Source organism: Otolemur garnettii, unplaced genomic scaffold (genome assembly GCF_000181295.1).
Source record: "Otolemur garnettii isolate 467f Iridium unplaced genomic scaffold, OtoGar3 scaffold00004, whole genome shotgun sequence".
Taxonomy (NCBI): Eukaryota; Metazoa; Chordata; class Mammalia; order Primates; family Galagidae; genus Otolemur; species Otolemur garnettii.
This window is the reverse complement of record NW_003852399.1, coordinates 34,771,379-34,795,486: the sequence shown is the minus strand read 5'-3', so window position 1 is coordinate 34,795,486 and position 24,108 is coordinate 34,771,379. Positions and strand designations below refer to the sequence as shown.

Sequence of the window (24,108 nt, the reverse complement as noted above, 5' to 3'; positions counted from 1 at the left end):
TCGGCCAATAGCCTGGCGCGTAACCTTAAAGTCGTATCGCTCCTCACCCGCCGCGCTGTCCCCTTTAGAGCGGGGTCACGGTAGTGCGCACGCGCAGCACCGCATCCAATTTTCCGCTTATTCCAATGGCTCGGCTTAGGTGTGGTGCCGCCTTGAAGGCGGGGCTGGGTCCGGGTCGGGACCAATGGCGCCCCGGGTGAAGGTTGAAGGGTGCAAGGTACCCGGGAGCCGGTGGTGCAAGTTGCTTTCAGCTCGTGTGTTGAAGTACCTGTTCATCATGGAGGCTGACTTGACCGAAGAGCTTGACGAGGAGGAGCAGCTGGTGAGACGGCATCGTAAAGAGAAGAAGGAGTTGCAAGGTGACGGGGAAGGAAATGGGAATCTCGAAGCCGCCCAGACCCAGGGAAGGGCGCGTGGCGGGTCAGTTCTGAGAAATCTTACTGGGCGGCTGATCTGGATCGTCCTAGACTTCTCCCAAGTAGCAAGTCCTAGACTTCTCCCTCCGTTTTCCGCCTTCCCTTCCCCAGCGGCCCTAAATCCCCTAGCCTTCCTAGCCTCCCGAGATTTCCTCATTTCAGCCCTGCCACGAACCCCACCCCCCACCCCCTGGCGCCGCCGCCTGGGTGCCGAAGTCTGCAAAGCCTCGAGTTTGGTCCCCTCCCGATCCCCCTTATGCCGCTTCCCTTTCCTGACACTTGGTCTAATGGCTACAATTTAAACTACCTCAGCTCAATTTAGGGGGCCCAGAAGGGAGACTTGAAAGATTAAAAACTTGCTTCAGTCTCTTTTTCTCCTCATCCTCTTAAACAACCCTAACAAATTCAAGGTTATGATAATGAGGAGATTTTTAAAAAAGATATTTTTGGTTTCAGCTTCATCTGGGCTCTTCTCTGTAACTGTCCACTTGTTATGTGAGGACTCTTTCTTGCATCCGTAATTATTTTTTCTCTGCCTGTCTCCCCTTACCATCCTCTTCTTGGTTCTTGCTTCCCATTTCCTCGTTTACCTGAGTTTCTAACTTAATGATTACATGGATTTTCAGCTAAAATTCAGGGTATGAAGAATGCTGTTCCCAAGAATGACAAAAAGAGGAGGAAGCAACTCATTGAAGATGTTGCTAAGTTGGAAAAAGAAATGGAGCAGAAACATAGAGAGGAACTGGAGCAATTGAAACTGAATTCTAAGGAGAATAAGGTATGCAAAAATGTTTGCCCTTGTCTGCAGCATTTGATAACAACTTTCCATTTCTGTTTGTTAATATATAAAGATCACAAAATTTGTAGAGAAATGAAGTCAGGCACATATTACTTTTCATTAATATTTTTTTGTGGCCATGTTTACATGGCAGTGTTTTTTGTAAGAGAGATGAGGAAAGAAAGGAGTACCTTTCTTTACCTATATCTACTTGCTCAAAAGGTGAACCTTCCCTAAATGAAAGTTGGAAGACCAGACTTGTAGTGTTAGAATTGCCACTGAATACGATTGTAACCTGAGCAAAGTTTCTTAATAATTTTCCCTACTTATAATAAGATGCACATATTACTGCTGTCTATTCATAGGTTCTTGTAAGACTCAAATGGGACAACAAATGTGCAGTCATAGTCATTTTTAAATTATAAAAGTGCTTTGGAGCATTCTGACTTCCATCATTTTAACTAATATTTATATTATTATTGTGGTTAATACATTGTGCCAAGTTCTGTACCACATTACTTGTTATCTCATTTAATCCTCACTAACACAGTGTAAGGTATTGCTTATGAAATAAGTGCAAATGATCCCATTTTCAAGTGAGAACCACTTGATAAGAACTTTTTCCTGATGTTATAACACTTATTAAGTGCCAGTGTCAGAATTCAAAATCAGAATTGTCTTACTTTAAGATGTGAATACTGCATTCTGTTTGAGCTTTGTATAGTGTGGCGGTTTATTGTATGAGCTTTAGACATGAAGGATCATGGACTCCACAGCTTCACTTTCAACAGTTAGAAAGTTCTCATGCAAAATTTGCAAAATTTGGTTTATTTTTAGTCTGCTGTTGACAAGGGAAATTATCATTGATTAACAGTGTACTTACATTAATTATAGTCTAAATTTGTCTAACTTTATTAGCCAGTCATCATAGACTCTGCCCTTCTTTGCCCTTATCATACTTGATCTCCAGGGAATAGCAGATGATGCTTCAGGTGTTCTGTTGTGTCATTACAGTTGTGGTATTCTTAATTGTCCATCTCTCCTATTAGTGAGATAATTTTTACTCTATCAGGCCTTTCATCTTCTTTGTCATGTTTTAGGGACAAAAATGTTTGATTCTCAATCTGTATACTGTTCAAATGTTAAAATACAGACTCCCATTCTCTATTTGAACTATTGTCTTTTTCATTAACTTAAACTTGTTTTCTTTTCTGGATACTACCTAAATTTTTATGTCATAGCTCTTTTGTTTTTCAGATGCATCTCTGTATCTTGACTATTGCCAGTATGGCAATTTGTAAATTTTAGCAGATTCTTCTAAAAAAATGAATGCTGATTCCTAATTTCTCTAACGTTGATAACCCCTCTTTGAAGTCTTTATCTGATTAAGATATTTTGATCACCTGGAACATAGCCTTTAGAGACTTATGTTTCTGTATGTTAATGGTCTTTATTTGTTGTATATATACTAAGGACTGGCTTAATTTACAGTGGCAGTAATAAAACACCAACTACTCATCCTAATAGTTATAAGTCTAGCAACTTTGTTCTTTGGGATTGGTTGTAATGTCTGATACTTTAAATTAAATATATTTCCTGCCTGCAGTTATCAGTTTGTAGACAGGAAAGGATAGGAAAATTTCAGCTTTTTGCTAGCGTCATGGATCAGTGCTTACCAGGTTCTGCCCAATAACGATGGAGCAGGGCTTTGCCATCACATTTGAGTAATAAACTGAACCATGAGCCAGCATAGGACCTATGCATTATATGTACTGTCAGCATTCAGAGAAAGAAGAATGGAGTGCTGAGTGAATTGGCACTTAGGAGATAGAGTGTGTAGATTAGTGAAATAGGCATTCTAAGAAGAAAGGAAAGCATGCAGGATGAGCATTATCTTTGAAGAGCTGAAAGGAAGCTTCTTGGGAATTTGACATATTCTCTCATAAAAAGTAGAGAAAGGAGATGAAACAATATTAACTAATATGGTGTCTAGTGTTACTAAGATTTCATGTGTGGGATTGGGTAGATTCTGATTTTTAATAGTAATTTAATAACCTAATACTTTCAGCAATAATTTAAAAGTGTTTTCATTGACTTGTTAATGCTTTTTGTTTCCTTCAGATAGATTCTGTTGCTGTTAACATTTCAGACTTGGTACTTGAGAATCAGCCGCCTCGGATATCAAAAGCACAAAAGAGACGGGTATGAAAGTCATGTCACCAAGTATATAAGTTAGGCTGTGTGCTCAGTACTGTTGTAGGTGTTGTGTAAGAAAGAAATTAAAACAAAAAAACAAAAAAGGAGTTCCTTGTCAAGAACTAATATTTAGTAAGCACTTGCTGGTGTGCCAAATACTCTCTGACTACTTATAGGAAATCTCATTTAGTACTGACAATAATCCTGTGAAGTAGGATTTCTTATTCTCCTTTTCTAGGGAAGAAAATAGGCCTGAGATAACATAAAATAGGAGGCTCAGTTTACTATTCTCATAAGACAGTGGGGCTGGGAAGTGGGATTTTTTTTTCAAATATATTATCCAGACTTTATAATTCAGAACTTCAGAGTATGCTTCCAGGTGATTCTGATAGACACCTTGGTTGAAAACTGTGGTATTGAATAAGAAATAAGAATTTGAACCTAGAAGTTAAGATTCATAGGTATTCAGAATTCTCAGATAATGTTGTAGGTGTTTATGTAGTGACTAATTATGATGAAAATGTAGAGATGGGAAAGTTCATTGTGCTAAGTATTAAATAATAGGTTAGAATTTGAAGGAAATATTTATGTGGGATATTCCAAATAGGAGAAATACTATGCATAAAAACAAATGTGAGAATGAAATACTGTCAGAGAGCCATAAGGAAATTGATTTATTAGAAGTAGTTCATGATATCAACATGGGAATGAGATTAGTTAGGTCAGGCCCTTTGACACTGAAAAAGAAAAAGACAATTAAATCCAATCTTTTTAGTCCCAAAATTATTTTACTAACACTTGATATGTTCTAGGATTTAAATGCATATTTTTAAATTAGCTTTGCATGTTATGATTTAGTAGTACATAATTTAGTGGAATGTCTCAGAGATGAGCTTTTAATTTTACTATTATACTTTGTATAAGATTCTTCTCTAAATCTCAGTTTCACATCTATTAAAGGGGTGCAAATAAAACCTAATTCCTAATAACCCTGTGAATACTAAATAATACACTATTTCCAAAGCCCTTAACACAAGTCCTGGAGAATTAATGTGTCAACAAATGATAGTATTGTTTATTGTTTTAAGTACTGCGAAGTATGTCTCGTAGTATGTTTCTTAAAAAGTTAAACTTGGGTGGTGTCTGTGGCTCAGTGAGAAGGGTGCCAGCCCCATATACCAGAGATGGTGGGTTCAAACCTACCCCCCCAAAAAAGTTAATCTTAAGAGGAATGTCTTTTTTTTTGAAAGTTGATTAAGTTGCAAATAGACATTTCTCATATTTGTATAAAATTTTGTTCTTGAGTAAATATTATGATTGTGAATTTGATAGAATCATGAAATACAGGTATCTTGGAATTTATCTGCTTCTGGTATGCAATCTTTTTTTTTGGCTGGGGCTGGGTTTGAACCCACCACCCTCGGTATATGGGGCCGGCACCCTACTCCTTGAGCCATAAGCACTGCCCTGGTATGCAATCTTTTTATGGTAATAATTGTTACCTTCTAGGGATCAAAAATGAAAGGCAGAATTTTTGCATGCCAGTAGCATAACAAAAAATTGGAATCACCTCTACATAGTAATTGAAACATCTTATAATAGCCTACTTAATGTTGGCAAATATAAGGACCCAGCTCCTTCATATCTTTATCAAGACTTGTTCATCCTTACCTGGACCCTTAGGGAATAAAACAAACATAAAGAAAACTGTTACCTTTCTCAAAAATTTTGTTACATTTTTCCTAAAATACTGCACAACTAAGATTAATACCCTTTTTATTTATACTCTAAAAAATTTAGTATGTTTTATAGTTAGCTGCTGTAACACTTGACAGAGAAGGTGCCTTAGAAGTACTGCCCAGTTTCTTACTACTTTGTTATATTAATGTGCTTCTGGAACAGAAAGCATTATAGGTTTATAATATATAAGAAAATGGAACCTGAAATCAGGGTGAATTATTGAATAGCAGATAATTTGGAACCTTCTCTTGTTGCCAAAGGCATCAAGGAATCAAAAGCCAGTTAATGATGTTTATTTTGGGGAAAGATACAATTCTGGAAGAAAACATTTATATTGTAAGACTATTATGGAATATTGTAGAGCATGTCTCTTATTTTTAATCTAAAAAAAATAGGAGTATTTTATTTAATACAAAGAACTTAGAAGCTTTTTGATATGGTAGAAAGAATCCAAAGTAGGCCAAGTATGATGGCTCATGCCTATAATTCTAGGGCTTTGGGAGTCAAGGCCAGAGGATTATTTGAACTAGGAATTGGAAACCAGCCTTTACAAAAAACATAGGGAGACTCCCATCTCTACAAAAAATAAAATAAATTAGCCAACTGTTTCTCTACTCTAGCTACTCGGGAGGCTGAGGCAGGATGTTTGCTTGAGGATTTGAGGTTGTAGTAAGCCATGATCATTCCACTGCACTCTAGCCCTGGCAAGAGTGGGAGAGGAGACACTGTCTCAAAAAGACAAAAAAAAAAAAAAGCCCAAAGCAGAACTTAGGTACTGGGTTCTAAAAACATGAAATTTGAGAGCTGGAATGAGATCGAGTTCAATTTCTTTATTTTACAAATAAGACACTTGAGATCCAGGTTATCTTAGTGGTATACTGAAAGTTGGAAACAAATGCAGGATAGTGCCCAGCTCTTAAGATTATTTTTGAGTTGTTTTTGCTATATTATTATTTCAACACATACCTAGTTTTATTAGCAATGTATTTATGATTTACATGCTATTTTCATCTTATGTGTGTTTCCGTTAGACCTTACTGATGCCATTTGGTTTTCAGTACTATGGTTGTAGAAATGAAAAGTGCATGTGCTATTGGGAAAGAGTACATTGCTGGGAAGAGAATCCAATGAATTTCTCATCTAGTGCCCTGGGAAGGAAAATCATTTGCTTTGTAATACCGAAGTAAATGATAAGGATAAAGGATAAAATGATTAATTAGAATTAGTATTTTAGTATTTTAGAGGCAAAAACAGTTTTACAGAGAGTATAAAGTTCCACTCTTCCAGTAAATAGTACATGACATCATTAACTCCAGCTCCCATCTGCTCCAACTTTTATTCTGATTCAGGTGCCCGGATACAAGGAGCTCTCTGTGTTGTCCTTGGTCCCCGCTCTGCTCTAACCAGCTGTTTGGCCTTTGGAAATCTTTCTGCGTGCTGTTTCCTCAGAAGAGGAAAATGAGGGGGTTTGGATTAGATGATATCTAAGGTGCTTATTCTTCCTCTCCCCTCTGAAACTGTTTTTTAGGGTTTTATAAAGTAATAGTGCCGTCTTGTGTTTTAAGATTTTATGCCTTTGTGATCTACAATGAAATAAATTTGTGTTCTGTTATGGTTTCATTTGGGAGGAAAAAACTTAAATAGGCTATGTTTTGTTAGGAAGATAATATTGTTTTTGGTTCAGGTAACTTAGAAATCACTTCAGGTTCATCTAGCATGGCACGTAACAAGCAGTTAGAACAAGTATATGGCAGTAAGCTCAATTGAAATTTGCCTTTTCCTTTACTTCTTTTGCCCAAAGGAGTTAAAGCTTAGGCTTATGAAAGTCTTTATCTTTTCCTACGCTTGAACTGCGAAATCCTTTACTGTAATTTACTGTTAATACCAAGATTTATAGAATTTAGTTTAACTGTTTTTATTCTTTTATGCTGAAAAGCAGTTTCCTCCCTGAGTGTACAAATAAAACATACAGTAGAAAATTTGAAAGATGCAAAAAAGCACACAGACACACGCCAAAATAGAAGTTATTTTGGAATCCTATCATCTAGTGAAAAGCATTAAAAATAATCTTCCTTCTAGTATATCCTTCTAATTTTTTCTGTATATCCTTCTAGTTTTTTTTTTTTTAAACACTTTAAAGCATAGACTTAATATATATATTAACTGTATGCCTTTCTTTTTGCCCCCAACCCCATCTCTTGACCCTTTTCTCTGGTACTGTAGCTCCGTGAGTTGTTTCTAGCTGTGAAAGATATAATGCTTTCTGATTTGTGATCTTACGGATCCACTTTTTGGGATTTTTTTCTCTTCCTTAACCCTCCCATCTCCCCTCCGATCTGCCCTTCATGTCACAAATCTCCCATTAACATCACCTCACCCTATTCTTGCATATGCTGCCACGAGAGGATCTCTTAAGATATTTGAATAGGGAGAGCACACATTGCAGAATATAATATATGACACCATTTGGGGGTATACTATATTGATTAAAATGCAAAGAAAAACAGTCTAGAAGGATACATACCAAACCTCTTGCTAAGCACTTGGATAGCAGTATTTGTGGGGGGGAGTTTTAGTCTATCTGTAATACTTTAATGTTTTTAAAATAAGAATGTTTTCATCTATTTCTTCCTTTTATCCTGTACTTTGGGAGATTAAATTTGATTCTTTGTCAGTTATACAGGGTGTCCATACAATTCATGTGCGGTTTACTATGTTAAGCTATTTTAAATTGCACAAGAACTTCATGTCCACCCTGTATGTAGTCTCAATAAGGTAATAATTATGTATATACATGTATATATACTTTTTTAAAAGGCTAGATAAAGGAGTATCTGCCTGTAACCTACCAAAGACTTCAGCAGATTTACACCTCACTAGTAAAGTGATAAGTTAAGAAGCTGGGATTAGTGTGGGTTTAAATACGATAATAATGTGCTTTAAGGTCTAGGACAACTCAGTCTTAAGATAGTACTTCGAAATCAGTAAGTAAAGTTTTCTAGAGACTTGGCAAATAATTCCATACATGATGAGGTAATCAATGTGGTAGTACTTGTGAGAGAAGGAAGAAAATGGCAAAACATTTTGAGATGCTTACATTTTCATTCCCTTAATAAAGGAGAATTAGCCTAATTATTATGAAGTAATTCCTGTATGTTCTCATCTTTTTAGGAAAAAAAAGCTGCATTGGAAAAAGAGCGAGAAGAAAGGATAGCTGAAGCTGAAATTGAGAATTTATCTGGAGCCAGACATATGGAAAGTGAAAAACTTGCTCAAATATTGGCAGCTAGACAGTTGGAAATTAAACAGATTCCATCTGATGGCCACTGTATGTATAGAGCCATTGAAGATCAGCTGAAAGAACAGGATTGCACTCTGACTGTAGTTGCCTTAAGAAGTCAAACCGCTGAATATATGCAAAGCCATGCAGAAGACTTTCTGCCATTCTTAACGAACCCCAGTACTGGAGATATGTATACTCCAGGTAATTTATTTTTCTATACTATGTTTTGTAGTTGCTGTTGGTGGTTCTGGCTGTTTTTAAATAAAGTGCTTCCTAGGAGCATAAAAAGAAGCCATGTAGACCTTATGTGAAAAAAGTATCACAAAATTTAGGTAGAATTATTTTCTACATTTTTAATACATTCTGGTACATTTTGCTTTATTAAGATCTCTTAAGTACTTAACCATTTTATAGATAAAATATATTAATCATTTTATATAAGGTAAAAATAGAATAGGATCAATTATTATTACTGAAGAAAAAGTGTTAATGTTTATATTTAAGAACCTTAAGTATAGGAAAAGGTTGACTTTGACCAGCTGCTGGAAGTATATATTGGTCCTGAAGATCTTAAGTAGAGAATGATAAGGAAAACTGTTTCTTCCTTTTATCCTGTAATTTGGGAGATTAAATTTTACTCTTAATAAGCAATTATTGGGAAGATTAATATTCATATAAAATTTAAAAACAGGAACAAATGGGTTAATAACCTTTTATTCTATATAATACTTTTGATAATTAAGATAAAATATTTATGGAGTTAAAAAATGCACAACTAGCAAATGAAGAAGAGAGCAAGTAAAAATCTGAGGGAGTTTCAGGGGAATAAAGAATGGAATAGAGGAAAGTTAATACAGTAGAACCTCTGTAAGTTGACCACACCACTCAAGAGACTGTAACAAACTGGTGAGGTGGTGAATGTGAGGAACTAGGCCTGCTGTACTGATACATGCATGTGGCGCTTGTCCAGTCTTTGAAAATTAGGTCAACTTTAGGAGGTGGTTAACTATGGAGGTTCAACAGTACTTGAAAGAGAAGCAACCCAGATGGCCAGGATGAGTTGGAGAAGGGGAGGTTAAGGTTGATTTCCCTTTATCAATGGAGTCTGCCCGCTTTGGAAGGAGGTAGTGCGTCTTGCAGAATGGATAAGAATGAGCATTGGCAGTCAACTGTGTTTCTTTTAGTGTGTATGGCTTAGGGTATGTATTGATGGATCTCAAGAATGACTATAGGTATATCTAATTCTTTAGCTAATTAATTTCCCATAGATGCTATCCTGGAAACGTTAACGTAGCTCTTGCTGTTTTAGGCCATTGCTGTTTTCTAAATCACCAGAATTTGCCATAGGTGAGTCAGAGAAAAAGACAAGAGTGAGTGAGTTATCTTCATTCATTCAATGTTCATTGAAGGCCAGTGTGTGCTAGGCATTATTCTAGGCACCGTTCTGCTCACTGAGGATATAACAGTAAATGAGACAAACACATGGGACATAGACATATTCTTCTAGATAATCAATAATTCTCCCCTGTCCCCACTCTCTGTGCTGAAAGACATGTGCTTCCCATTTTAACATGCTGTCTATTAGTGCATGCATAAGATATGCCCATTGTAAACTCAGAAATTAAGCTCCTTCTCCCAGGGCTGATCTGAAAACTCCTTTCCTTGGCTAGAACTGATAATGTATGCCTGTATACTTAGGTGCTTCCAAAATAACAAGTAGAGGCACCATTTGAAGCTAACTCTGGGGAAGGAATTTCAACTCTTTTGTATTTTTACCCTAATTCTCTTCACACATTTCTCCTAGGGCCTTCATTAAAACTAATTGTATAGAGGCTACATATTTTAGTTTTTCGTGCTGTTCTGTTTGGGGTTCAAATCGGGTGGCACCGGTGGCTCAATGGGTAGGGCGCCAGCCCCATACACTGAGGGTGGAGTGTTCAAACCTGGCCCTGGCCAAACTGCAACAAAAAAATAGTGGGGCATTGTGGTGGGCACCTGTAGTCCTAGCTATTCGGAAGGCTGAGGCAAGAGAATCGCCTAAGCCCAGGAGTTGGAGGTTGCCGTGAGCTGTGTGACACCAGGGCACTCTACTGAGGGCAATAAAATGAGACTCTGTCGCTACCAAAAAAAAAAAAAGAGATGGTTAAAATCTTAGTAATTTTGGGGATCATTTCTTTGGGTAATGAGAGGGAAGTGGGTTTGTTACATAGATGAAGTCCTTGGACTTTACGCTGAGGGAGAGAAGCCAAAATGGATTGCTCTGCTCTTGGGTGGAAAAATGGTGGGGAGTTGGGGTGAATTAAGTTTGAATCTGGGAAGTAGATCAGATTCTGAAGGGTACTGGTAGAGAAGGCGGATGTTCATAACGTGGACATTTTTATCAGGAATGGTGGAAGATCTAAAAGGGATCTTTTAACATGAGTTATGGAAATTATTAAACACCATATTCTGATCTGTTTCTATAGAAGAGTTCAGAAAGTACTGCAATGATATTGTAAACACAGCTGCATGGGGAGGTCAGCTTGAGGTAAGTTTATAATTATTTCTAGTGATTATAGGTTGTTAATTAATTCCTAAATCCCTTCTGTAGTTTTCAGGCATTTTTCAGCTGATCTCAATTTCTTGTGGAGGATTTCTTTTCTATATCTTATTTATTGTTCCTCTATTGACAAAGCAATAGGGAGTTAACGTGGTTAGGTGTTTGACTAGAGTATGCACCTTGAGGAAGCAAAGCACTGTTTTCATTTTAAATAGCTTAGTGCTGGATGTGTGCATTGAGAGGGTAGTATTAGATCTATGTAAGTTTTCTTTTGTGATGCGGCCACTGGCAATGTATTTGGTTTTCTGGACTAGGAAAAGTTAAAATTTTACTGAAGTAAAAGTAAAATTTGCCTTACTGGTTTAGCTGATAAAAGTCCCTATTGGGAAAGTAATATCTTTACATCAGAAACAGAAAAGCAGTGTTTTTATGTGAAATTACAGGCCAAATGCTACCACAACACGTCTATTAAAATTGTGTTTTGAATTCTTAGTTGATAGTGACGTGACTCACTTGAAAGCAGTAGTTGATGCATTAAAATTGGTACGTAAGAAAACAGTGTTCAGTCTTGAACTTGTAGGAAGTTACCAGAATTTTCTTTAACTTTAGTTTTTAATCTTACTGCCAACTTTGTTTCATTAAAACAAAACATTTAAGTGAACCAAGTGGTAATGTGTTAGAAAGAGGATAAAAAGGCAAGTCCCAGGTTTAGGTCCTGGCATTTCCTTCCACTTCTCTGTTTTGGGGGAGTCGGCCAACCTCCCAAGCTTGAGTTTCTTAATAATCGAATAGGGATAATAAAACCCCTGTGTGTTGAGCAATCGTGAACATTAAATAAAGCAGGGAGTGTACGTGTTTAGTGTTTTTAAGCCAAAATGCTGGATGGACGAATCTAACAGCATTATTATAATATTAATAGTACTGTATAATGATTGGATGATTAATCCTCTTGAATATCTGTGCCTGTAAATATTTCACTTTCAGAACTGTGTTGTTTGAAGACGTGACAAAAGTGTTTCTCCAAAATCTTTTTCTTAACACTGCTGTGTTTGTACCTCTCCACCAGGGGGAACTGTATCCATTAGTTTTCTTTGCCTTGCCTGGGTCTCTGAAACTGAGGAAGTTTTTATACTAGCTTTGTGATTACATTAGGAATAGTTAAAGATGTTTCACTATTTTATAAGAATCACCAATTAATGTAAATATTAGAGACATATCAACTCTACTTAATAAAGGCCTTTTAAAACATCTTTTGAAGGACATTTATTCATAAAGTGTGAATTCCTTTGAAATAAAGTTGCTATTTTTACAGTTGGGTTAATTTATCATTATAAGAAAAATGTGCTTCATAGGAACATTTCATTTATACAATAGACTATGGTAGTAAATTTGCCATCACGCAGAACAGGACCCTTTCCATATTTCTGAAGTAAATGCCCCAAAGGACTATATTCCTATAATAAGGCAAATACATAGATCAGAGCACTGTGATTGAAAACTGTTAATGATTAATTTGTTTATGAACTTGGGGTCTAGAGTCAAACTGTCCTGGTCGAGCATAGGTCATTTAATTTTCTAATGCTTGACTTTGACAAGTTTCTTAATCTTTCTCTGCCTCAGATTCTAGGCTTTAAAATAACAGTAGCATCTATTCCACATTGTTATTGCGAGCATTGAATGAATTAATATACAAAAAGTGCTTAGAGTGCTTTGGTCATATTAAGTCTCAAAAAATGTTAGCCATCACGTTCATTATTAACTATTATTCAGCTCAGTGTAGGCTCTACTTTTATATTATACGGTATGAAATTACTTAAAATTATATAATATGTTAATCATAGAGATTCCTTGAGAAAGCAGTACAATACAGATACATATCTCATTCTACATTTGCCTTGAAAATTATAGAACTGTGATTCTCAACACGACCTGTACATTAGAATCTTCTGGAAGCTTTTAAAAATATAAACTTCCTGTTCTGCCCTCCCCTCTCTTCTTCCACATTGTAATTAATTTAATCTCATGCTTGAGTAGTGGTATCTTAAATATCTTTCTATTATGGAGATTTTCAAGCTTGAAATCTTCCCATCACCTACTTCATTAACTATGGCATTGATATTTTTACAAAGCTGTTGGCAACTTGGGCTTGAGAAACTTCTGTATTTGGTTTAATAAATCTAAGTTAAGCATCCTGAATTCAAAAATTTGAAATCCAAAATTGTCCCAAAATAGCCGGGTGTTGTGGCAGGCACCTGTAGTCCTAGCTGCTCAGGAGGCTGAGGCAAGAGAATTGCCTAAGCCCAAGAGCTGGAGGTTGCTGTGAGCTGTGATGTCACAGCACTGTACTGAGGGTGAAAAAGTGAGACTCTGTCTCTACAAAAAAAAACCCAACAAAAATTGTCCAAAATCCAAAACTTTTTGAATACCAATGTTGTGCCATAGGTCGAAAATTCCACAGTTTACCTCATCTGCTGCGTTGTAGTAAAAACAGTCACAATTTTGTTTCTTGCACAAAATTATTAAAAATACTGTATAAAATTACTTTCAGGCTATCTGCATAAGGTGTATTTGAAAACATGAATGAATTTCGTGTTAAGACTTGGGTCCCAACCCCAGGATATCTCATTACGTGTAGTATATGTAAATATATTAGACAAAATTCAAAATTCAAAACACTCTGGTCCTAGGCATTTTGGGATAAGGGACAAAACAACTATTTTTGTTTATTCAAGTTCCCACTATGTGCCAGGCTATCAGTGTACAGGTGATAGGACCACATCCCTGTACTGATTGGTTGCCTTTTTCATGTGTAGTTTAGGATTTGAATGTGACTTACATTTTTATTTTCCTTACTAATACTTTTTTCCCCCTATATATAGCTAAGAGCTCTGTCTCACATTTTACAAACACCAATAGAGATAATACAAGCAGATTCTCCTCCTATTGTAGTTGGTGAAGAATATAAAAAAGCCCCATTAATCCTTGTGTAAGTATCTAAAAATTTTACTCTTTGATTTTTCATAATCAGAAGAAAAGGGAATATGAAAAGATTTTAGGTTGTATATGTTGGTTAATTGAAACAACTATCTTTAGCTGAATTAATTCTTCTTTTATGTTAAAGGAAATTATAGAAAGCATTGTCAAAATATGTGATTTATATGATTTTTTAAACCTCTGGTGATGAGTTAATAATAAAGACATTTCTAAAGTTACAAAATTACAGGACTAGTTTGAATATTGTCTGGGTTTGATATTATAATGCTGGAAGTTTCAACATATATTTATGCTGAAACATAAATCTATTTCAACATTTTATGTTGAAATATATGTATTCAACATATATTTATGTTGCTTGTTTATTCCTTAGAGATTTTTTTAGCCACATCGTGAAAATAATTTTACATGATTGAGAGATTGATAAATTTCTTCTGGAAATACAGCATAGAGGGTTTGCTGTTGGCTCTAGTTTTTATTAGCTAAACCACTACGGGACACCAAAGTAGTCATTAATGGCTAGCATTTAGGTGAAAGTGTAAGCTTAGTGGGCACTCAGCAAATCAGCCTTTTCATTTTCCCTCCAGTGTTTGAACTTGATTTTGCTGATTGCTGATACTTTTTCAGATGGTGCTGGACTCTTAATTAATATGTCCGTGTAGTCTATTGAAAGATACTCCTGTGCACTGAGTCATTTAGAGTGCTTCATTTATATACACAGCATTTATATATAATATATTACTTTCATCAAAATTACTCATTTCTTCTCTTTTCGTTTCAGATATATGAGACATGCATATGGCTTAGGAGAACATTATAATTCTGTTACCCAGTTGGTAAACACAGCTACTGAAAATTGCAGCTAGTTTACAAAATATTAAATAATTATGTTTCAGTACAGTGTGCTGACGTAAGTATTTCCTACCAAGCGCTGATTGTTCTGAATGCTACTGAAAACACAACTACCTTAAATCAGTTTTATGGCAAAGCTACTTACTAGTAGGATATTAAGAAATATATCAAAGATTAACTTTAACCAGTGTCCTTTTAGTGGAATTTTAAAAACTTGTAAGCCTATTGTGGAAAACATCATTCATAGGTCAAGATGGTACCCTATTTGTTGATACTCTTATTTATGTTGTATCTTGAATATTTTGTGTTAAAATACTTATTTTAAGTGTTTAAATGTCCCCCTTGTTCCTGAAAACTTTCAGAGAAACCATTTCGATGTAATTTTTCTTGAAGTGAAATGACTCCGTCTCCTTGTTATTGCAATCAATAATGTTGTATTGTGTTAAATTTAATTAATGCTTATAAAATGAACTTGATTGCAGAAACCTTGGTATTGATGGGATTAATGCAGTGAAGCATTTTATGAGTCTTATCAAAGTACAGCTAAGAAAGTTGCTTTAATAATTAAGAATTTTTAAATATTCAGGTGGGAATCACTTGTTAAGCTTAAAGAAATGAGACAAATTCAAAAGTAAATAGGTATTTTCTATCTGATTTAAAACTCTAAAGAATTAGATACTCGTTTTTTATTTGTGTATGCAACAGATTTTTGTCTAATTCATTTGTTATTCTTCAGTGTTTCTTAAATTTCACACTGGAGTCAGTACCATCATCTCTTGATTTCGTCCCTAACTCCACATTTTTATATTTTCCGCTGTGTTTTTTCCAGCCACTGTTCAACTCTGTTGCTATTTGTACTGCCTTTTCACTAAAAAATGTTCTGTGGCCTCTTTTTTTCTTTACCTTGTACAAGTTGAGGGAGTAGCAATGTAAAATGTCCAAGGCCACATTTACTTAATTTGTCTTAAAGATATCTTTGTTATCTAGGATTTTTTTTTTTTTTTGCTTCATTTTTCTAGCATTGGAAGAAAATCTTTGTTACTTGTTATTTTATTAACTTGATTAATACCACTTTTCTGTCAAGTCAAACATTTGAGAATTTTTATGTTGTACATATGGATAAAGGTGAAAGCCACTATTAGGTAGCTGAGATCTGCATAGTAAAATCAGCACACAATGGTTTTTGGTGTGAATGATTTATCCAGCTTGAATTTCAAGTTACTCCGTAACAGTATTTTTTCAAAGAAGATTGTACCTATATATATAAATGTGTCTGATAATTTGTTATATAAGGAAGTGTTATAAAGATGGGAATTTTTTGGTTTGATCTATTTCTCCCAAATTAGTAAGTAATATAACTAGTCAGATTTACCACCAAGTTTATAACATTTGAGTTTTTGCTCCGTGAATATAACGAAGTTTTATAAGTAAATGTTTATAATATTAAAAATGGCATGTCAGTCTCACAGGCCCAGCAGGTGACAGTGTTGGGGATTGGTACGGACTGTGGCCAGTAAGAGTAGCTATTACTACCTGAAGGCTTCCAGTCATGAGATTAAAAACCATACTACCCGCCATACAAAATACATTCTGAAGGCTGCCTGTTTTATAACCCTTGATTTGAATTTTGCGGGATCGAAATTTGTGAAAGGATGAAATTATAAAATAGTAAATGCTTTGGGTTTATTTTGAAGTCATCCGTTACTATAAAATTAAAGTATCAGCATTAAAAAATAGTAAAGCAAGATATCATTGAACCTAGTATTATAAATTCTATTTACATCTGAAGTATTCTAAAGTAACTTATTGGTAGCTTCATTTTCTGGCGAGAGAATTTTCTTTATGTTTATTTTTTTACTTTTGTTATATTTTTAAATTTTTAAGTGGCCGACATGGTTATAAACAAGATTTGTATGGTCTTCTGTTCCTTCATAAAACTTCAGAAAAATATCATCTTAGCCATAACCTTAAGAAGTCTTTAAAAAATGGCAGATGTGAATTTAAAAGCAGCATTTACTAATTTAGTTTGCTGTATGATGATGGTCTAATGGAAGTTATATAAGCTTTCTTTTGTTCCAGCTTGGAAAAGTATATGTCAGAGTTCTGGAACATGTCTTTAGCCAACCATTTTTATCCACTTAAATATGTTTACAAATTGTGTAAAGCAAAAATGAATGTGTGTAACTACAGTGAGCAATATAGTTCTGCTCATACTATCTGATGTTTGCCAAAAAAATAAATAAATAAATAAAAGATGAATGAATTAAATCAATTTGCTTGGATTGTGATTCTTAAACTACAGATTCTTGCATTTAAAGGATTTGGCTAACTATATGAGTATAGCCTTATGCCTCATGGTAGTAGTAAAGGGAAATAATAACATAATGGCCATTGAAGCCATGGCTCTTAGAAATTAGTTAGAAGCTTAACATCTTTTAGAATAAGGAAGGCTTATTCATAAATGAATTTGAAGAATATTTTAAGACTCATGGGTTTTAAAAAAAGAATTATTTGCATTTATGTGTAAGGATGTGGAACAATAAGAAAAAGGTTTGTTATATTTTCATGCAATTGTTGACATCGTGTCTTTTATTTTTTTTTTTGAGATGAGTCTCGCTATGTTGCCCTCAGTAGAGTGCTATGGTGTCCATAGCTCATAGCAACCTCAAACTCTTGGACTTAAGCTATTCTCTTGCCTCCCCCTCCAAAGGAGCTGGGACTACAGGTGCCCACCACAACCCCGAACTATTTTTTTGTTGTTATTGTCATTGTTGTTTAGCAGGCCTGGGCTGTGTTCGGACCCACCAGCCCCGGTGCCCTGAAGCATGTGGCTGGCACCTTAATCACTGAGCTATAGGTGCCGACATGGTGTCTTCTTATCATGAATTAGCTGAAGGAGCAGATAAGTTGATTTTCTGAGAATTTATATAGTGATTTCATATTGTTTTTACATTTATTGAACAAATAAGAGTTTTTCTCCTTGTCTCTTGTCTCACATTTTTACATACGTTGATTCTTTCCTAACTTAAATCTTTCTCCATCTTAGAATGCATGGGGTTTCTTCTAAAACATAAGTTTCTAGTTCCTAAAATTTTAAGAAGCATTAGTTCCTCTCCTTTACCTACATTGTTCTCTCCTCCTCAAAAGCATTTGAGCTACCACTTAGATTTGAATGCTTTACCCAGCCTGCTTTTCCTAAGCTTATTTGTCTTCTTGGTCTCAGCTTGAGTCTCTCTGACTCCGCCCACTGAGGGTAAGGTAGGTCTAGTCAATGCTTGTTTCTTTCAGTACCTGCACCCTTGTGATGACTTGTATTCAGTTGTTTTTTAATCTCTTTTTCCCCTAGTCTATTAAATGCTTAGAAACAACTTCTTGACTACTGTTAAGATATATAGCACATTGCTTGTCTGTATATTAAGGTGCTTAATAAGTCTTAACAGTGTTAGGATATCAATTGAGAAGATAGGATATGATTGGGGGGTTTGCCATTAGGCTAATAGACCTGGGTATAGAGAGATGGTACTGATTGAGAATTGTGCTTCTCACAGAAAGCCTGCGTCCTCATTTACTGTGCCTTTGGATGATTTCGTCAAGTCTTTCTGTCATTTGAAGGGAGGAATGGAAACTAAGGGAGCTTTCTTTTTTCTTAACTTATAATATGTTATGGTTAATTTACCTTCCTGTACCAATTAGGACAATGTCTGATTTTAATTTATCTACATGAAATACAAGGATCCTGGCTCAGTACCTGTGGCTCAAACAGCTAAGGCGCCAGCCATATACACCTAAGGTGGCGGGTTCGAATCCAGTCCAGGCCCACCAAACAACAATGACAGCTGCAACCAAAAAATAGCTGGGCGTTGTGGCGGGTGCCTGTGGTCCCAGCTACTTGGGAGGCGGAGGCAGGAGACTCGCTTAAGCCCAGGAGTTGGAGGTTGCTGTGAGCTGTGATGCCATGGCACTCTACCTAGGGGGATAGCTTAAGTCTCTGTCTCAAAAAAAAAAGAAAGAAATACAAGGATCCTAAAAATGCGTGTACAGATCAAAAACAAAAGATTTATTAATGTACTGACTATAAAGAAGTTTATACTTTTCTTTTTTCAGGCTGATCAGGATGACAAGTATGACTTGCTGAAGCAAATCACTGACTTTCTATAAGGTAGCTGAATTTTCAGTTCTCTGAATAGAGCTTATTTATATTCTATCTTCTGCTCTTTTTCTTTATCACTCTTGTATCGACAGAAGTAAGGACATATTTGTTGTTTATACTTTTAGCCAATACAGCATTAACATGGGGATTAATAAGAACCCTACACATGAGTTTGATGAGCAAAAATAATTTCACTTTAATATTTATTTTTGAATCAGGCATTTCCCTCCTAATCCCTACTGAATTTGGAAAGGCTTTTTATACCTAGATGAGAGTTTTTCACCAGTGGCACTATTCCGTGTTGAGCTGATAACTGTTTGTGATGGGGGCTTTGCTATGCTTTGTGTGGCGTTCAGCAGAATCCTCTACAAGGGTCACTAGCACCCTGTTTAGAGTTGTGAGAACAAAAAATGTCTCCATGGGGACAAAATCACCCCCAGTTGAGAAGCACTTACTAAATCATAAGTTTTATTACTGATGAACTTAGAAAGTTGTAAGGAAAACCTTTTAGATCAAAAATCAGGCACAGTAGGCAGCTGTACATCTGCTTTGCAGGACTTTGGGGACTTCCTCAGGCCAGATTTTATATGATTTCCCCTTGAAAGGCTCACTGGCCCTCAAATGTTTTCTTTTCTTTTCATATCCTTACCTACTCAAATGTGTTTGACTTTTGAGATCACTGAGAGTGGCATTCAGGATAGACTAGGTTATGCTGTGGTAACAACTTAAAAATGTTGATGTAACAGCAAAGGAGTGTTTTTTTGTTTGTTTGTTTTTTTAATGTGCCACATTTTCAAGTTGGCTGGGGTACCTGTTGCACATTTCTATACCCTAGGGCTCAAGCTATTCAAGTTGTCACCATCTCAAACTTTGTTGGAAAAGGGCATTTGGGAGGTCTCACTTCAACAAACTAATTTTGTGGATTAGAAGTAATTTCTCATTTCCATTCATTGGCTGGAATTAGTCGCATGGCTTCACCCAACTAGGAGAGTGCCCAGAAGTGCAGAGTTCTGACAGCAGGGAGCTGGAATATTTGGTGATCACTAAGCATTATCACATGTACCGAAAGTGGTGGCATTTGAGTTCAGACTTGCATTTAAATCTTGACCCTAGCCCTTATTAACTAACCTTCCAGAGCTCTAGTTTGTTATAAAGTAGGAATAACAGTATTTACCTAGTAGGAGGACTATAAAGATAAATAGGGAAGTTTAGTTACCACTTTAGCATATTGTACATACAGTATTTATGAGAATAATAGTTATTATTTGGTAAGGTTTTTTTAATCTATATGTCACCTGGAAAGGAGGTAAAACCATGACAGAGAGAGTATCTTCTGAACAAGTAGAACTGTCCAGGTGGTTCATAAAACACAGCCTTGGGACGCTGGAAGAGGGGAGGTTTCATTGCTGCCCTTGGTATTAGCATGTAGGACTTTTTAGTAGTTTGTAGAATATTATGAGACTAAGGAAATACCTGATAAAAGAAGTAAAAATTCTCAGAGTATTTGTTTTGCTTCCTACTAAATAATCTCAAAGTTTGACATTTATTTTCTATTTAGAATTTAGCTGTCAAGATTCTTTTTCTATTTTTTCCCTTTTTTGCCACCCACAACCCAGATTCTTGACTGACATACAGGTTGTCAGATTTGCTTTCGATACTCAATATATGCTGATAACATTTGTTATTTTGTTATCTTGTATATTATCTCTTGTAATTGCAGAAGTCAGATGTGACTTATTACAATTTTTTTCTTAATTTTATTCAGTCAAATACACATAGATCATGAATACATTCATGCATATGTGGGGTACAGTATGCTGATTTTTATTTTTTTATACAATCTGACATGGTTACATCAAACCAATCATCATAGCTTGCTTGCTTTCTTTTTTTTTTTTTCTTGAGACAAAGCTTCAAGCTGTCCTCCTGGGTAGAATGCTGTGGCATCAAAGCTCACAGCAACCTCCAACTCCTGGGCTTAAGTGAGTCTCCTGCCTCAGCCTCCCAAGTAGCTGGGACCACAGGCACCTGCTACAATGCCTGGCTATTTTTTGGTTGCAGTTGTCATTGTTGTTTGGCAGGCCTGGGCTGGATTCAAACCTGCCACCTTAGGTGTATGTGGCTGGCGCCTTAGCCACTTGAGCCATAGGTGCCGAGCCCATCATAGCTTTCATCTCAATTACTTGATTACTGTGCCAAAACATCTATGTTCTACACTTCACAGATTTGACTTGTACCCTTGTCATATGCTCCATGGGTGTGGTCCTGCCTTTTACCCTCCCTCTGTCAAACCTCCCCCGACCCCTCCTACTTATTACAATTTTAATACAGTTTTTTCCTTTCTTAAAATGTGTATACATTTTTTGGCACCCTCTATACGTGTACACATACATAAAATTTATTTTTACTCACAACAGTCTGGATTTAGCCTCTGCCACACCATTGAAACTGGTTCTAAAAGCATTACCAGTGACTACTAACTTGTCCTTACCTTTCTGGAAGACTCTGCTGCCTTTTTAACACTGTAGAGTACTCCTTGCTTGAACTTGTGTCTTCCCATAATACTATCTTTGCTGGTTCTTCCACCATCGGCCCTGTTCTGTTCTGAGCCTCTTGCTTTGACCGTCCTTCAGGATGTTATCCCTGACCCTCTTTCTCATGCGATATGTATCAGAGCTTCCAAGTGGTAGGCCGAATGTAGCCCTGAGGTGTGTTTTGTTTTGCCTGTGTAGTGATTTATTAAAGATAAATAAATCACTTTATCTTGTGGTGATTTATTGGTGATTGGTGATTGGTGATTATTGGTGATTTATTGGTGATTATTGGTTGGTTGGTATCATTTAAGAACGGGGAGATTTCACCTAAAAATTCATATTTCCAGCTTCTCAAAAAAATTAGACAGGCTACCAACAGTAGGCCAGGATATCGTTATGGCAGCACAGAGCTGGATAGTGTCTGCTGGCTTTACACAGGGCATGCGTCACTTTCCTGTTCACCCACACCATGTCACCTGGTCTGCTAACGTAAATTTCCTGTCTCAGTCAAAAATACCTAGTTTGCAAGCAAAATCCTGTCATTATATCATTTTCTTTTATGTTCCTTCTAATTTATTCCTTCCTTAGACTTTTCAGATGGTTAGCTATCTTCCTGGTTTTGGTTTATCTTAATGTTCTCTAATCTATTCATTGCTACTTTTAAGTTTGATTAGCTACTTCCTTCTGTTTTCTATGGGTTTAATATTTGGTAGAAGCTTCTACTGATGTAAAAATATACATATTTGTATGTCTATGTGTTTTTAAGTAGGATATTGAGAGGTACTTCCAGCCTAGTGATAATTAAATTCTGGTCTATAAACTGATCCAATTGGCAAAATAACAAAATTTAGGATAAGATAGTTTTTCATGAAGCAAATTCATTCAATTTAAAGAAATTCGTATGTTCTATTCTTTTAGCAGAAGGGTTTAAAATATCCTTTCTTGTATGAAATTATGGTGGTATAAAATTTGAGTTTTTCAAAATGACCTTACTTGATAAAATTAAGAATTGATAACTATTTCTCATAAATCTTTTCCTGTTTTAATGTCTGTGAACCACAAATATATTTCTAACCTTGTAACCAATTTAAGGAATTGTGTAACAACTCTAAGCTAGCCCTTCATTTGAGCCCCTCTAACAAGAGTGCACAGAGATGTCTAAGTAATAAGATAAAGTAAAACTGGTATAAAGGAGGTAGTGGCTTTCAGGTATCGGCAAGGAGACAGGTCCTTGGCATGGTGGGGATGTGTTAGCATATACCAGCCTCGGAGTAGTACTTGCACACTTGAGATTTGTTGACAAAAAAGTGGAGCTCTTGGGGTGGCGCCTGTGGCTCAAAGGAGTAGGGTACCAGCCCCATATCCCAGAGGTGGTGGGTTCAAACTCAGCCCTGGCCAAAAACTGCAAAAAAAAAAAAAAAGTGGCGCTCTTGACTTGAATGTGTATGTGAGATTGTACAAAAGGAAACATAACTGGATTTATTGAGCACATCTGAAATTTTATCCCCATGTGTCAGCCTATATTTTAATCACAAAATGAGCTTGCCAAAACAAGTTAGTGGGTTGGTTTCTGCCCTAACTTGTGTTTATGAACTCCTGTTTTTCATGCATTTTTCTAGCTTTTCAAAATTTTTACATTTGTCACAAGAGCCTATATCATAGTAAGAATGAGCCATGTTGTATAGAATGTTGTTAAGTGGAATAAGCCTTCTCTGTGTTAATAAAATTAACGTTTGTTTTAATTTTAAGGTCCCAGAAGTCCTAGGAACCTATGTATTTTAGCATTCTCACGGCACTTTATATTTCCAAAGTAGTTTATAATCATTAGTTAGCTTTCCCAGACAATCTCAGTGGAATAGATTGGTATTTCTTGTTGTTTTACTGATGAGAAGAGAGATAGGTACAGCCAGTTAGATTGGCTTCCTAAGTTGATAAGTCTATTTAGATTGACATTCAACTTCAGGTTCCTAGTTCCGTGCTTGATTCACAGGCTGATGCCGTCTCAAACAGTTGTTGATTTTTCACTTTTCCTGCCAAATGGATTGATTTCTGGTTGCTGGGAAAGCTCTGAATGCTGACTTTCCACAAAGCTAATTTTGTACAGCAGTGAGATCAGCAACCCTTTAATTTTCAGCTGGTAGTCCATAGAAAGTGTGTTTAAGATGCAGGTCAAAACTCAGAAAGTTTGAAAGAGCAGAATCCATCGCTTTTTCTACAACTCCCTTTTAGGTTTCTAATGTCTTAATAAACCTGGCTCTGTGCCCTAGCCATACCCTGTAGGTCATTACCCAACTCTCATCCCCCCTTGTCATCCTAAATTGTGGTTCATCTGATACACATCTAGAGAGGCGAGGTTCTAGTCACAGTCTTACCCACATTATAACCTATCTTTTCATTTCTGTCCCTTGAACTTTCTTCCTTTATGTTACTCAAGTGAGTCGCCAGAAATATAACTTCGAATACTGCCTTCCCATATTGTTCACATTTTTAAAATTTTCTGTGTGCTTTGACTTTTTTTTTTTAATTTCAGATTAATGAGAGAGTATAGATGCTTAAGTTTCATTGTTTGTGTTTGTTAGGTGAAGCCCAAGTTGTAGTTGAACCCCAGGGGTGTGCTGTGTACCCT

The 24,108-nt window shown here is 36.1% G+C and overlaps 1 protein-coding gene across 2 annotated transcripts; it reads left to right on the top strand.

Moving 5' to 3' along the window:
* The first annotated feature begins 85 nt into the window (after positions 1-85).
* Positions 86-15,827, top strand: OTUD6B (OTU domain containing 6B). Of its 2 annotated transcripts, XM_012809853.2 has the most exons (8): positions 215-359; positions 1,043-1,194; positions 3,316-3,396; positions 6,480-6,619; positions 8,302-8,614; positions 10,879-10,940; positions 13,832-13,938; positions 14,728-15,827. In XM_012809853.2, exons 4-8 carry the CDS (start codon positions 6,608-6,610, stop codon positions 14,810-14,812), a joined length of 579 nt encoding a protein of 192 aa, XP_012665307.1. In that variant the 5' UTR covers positions 215-359; positions 1,043-1,194; positions 3,316-3,396; positions 6,480-6,607; the 3' UTR covers positions 14,813-15,827. The 2 variants fall into 2 exon arrangements, with proteins under 2 accessions (XP_023373843.1, XP_012665307.1); XM_023518075.1 differs by lacking the exon at positions 6,480-6,619 and having other exon boundaries at positions 86-359; positions 14,728-15,074.
* The last annotated feature ends 8,281 nt before the right edge of the window (positions 15,828-24,108 follow it).

What these genes read in the sequence shown, in the direction of transcription:
- OTUD6B (XM_023518075.1), top strand. Translation starts at nt 185, where the DNA reads ATGGCGCCCCGGGTGAAGGTTGAAGGGTGCAAGGTACCCGGGAGCCGG. An exon ending in AGAGAAGAAGGAGTTGCAAG is followed by an intron (nt 360 to 1,042) that starts GTGACGGGGAAG and finishes ATGGATTTTCAG; the next exon opens with CTAAAATTCAGGGTATGAAG. An exon ending in TGAATTCTAAGGAGAATAAG is followed by an intron (nt 1,195 to 3,315) that starts GTATGCAAAAAT and finishes TGTTTCCTTCAG; the next exon opens with ATAGATTCTGTTGCTGTTAA.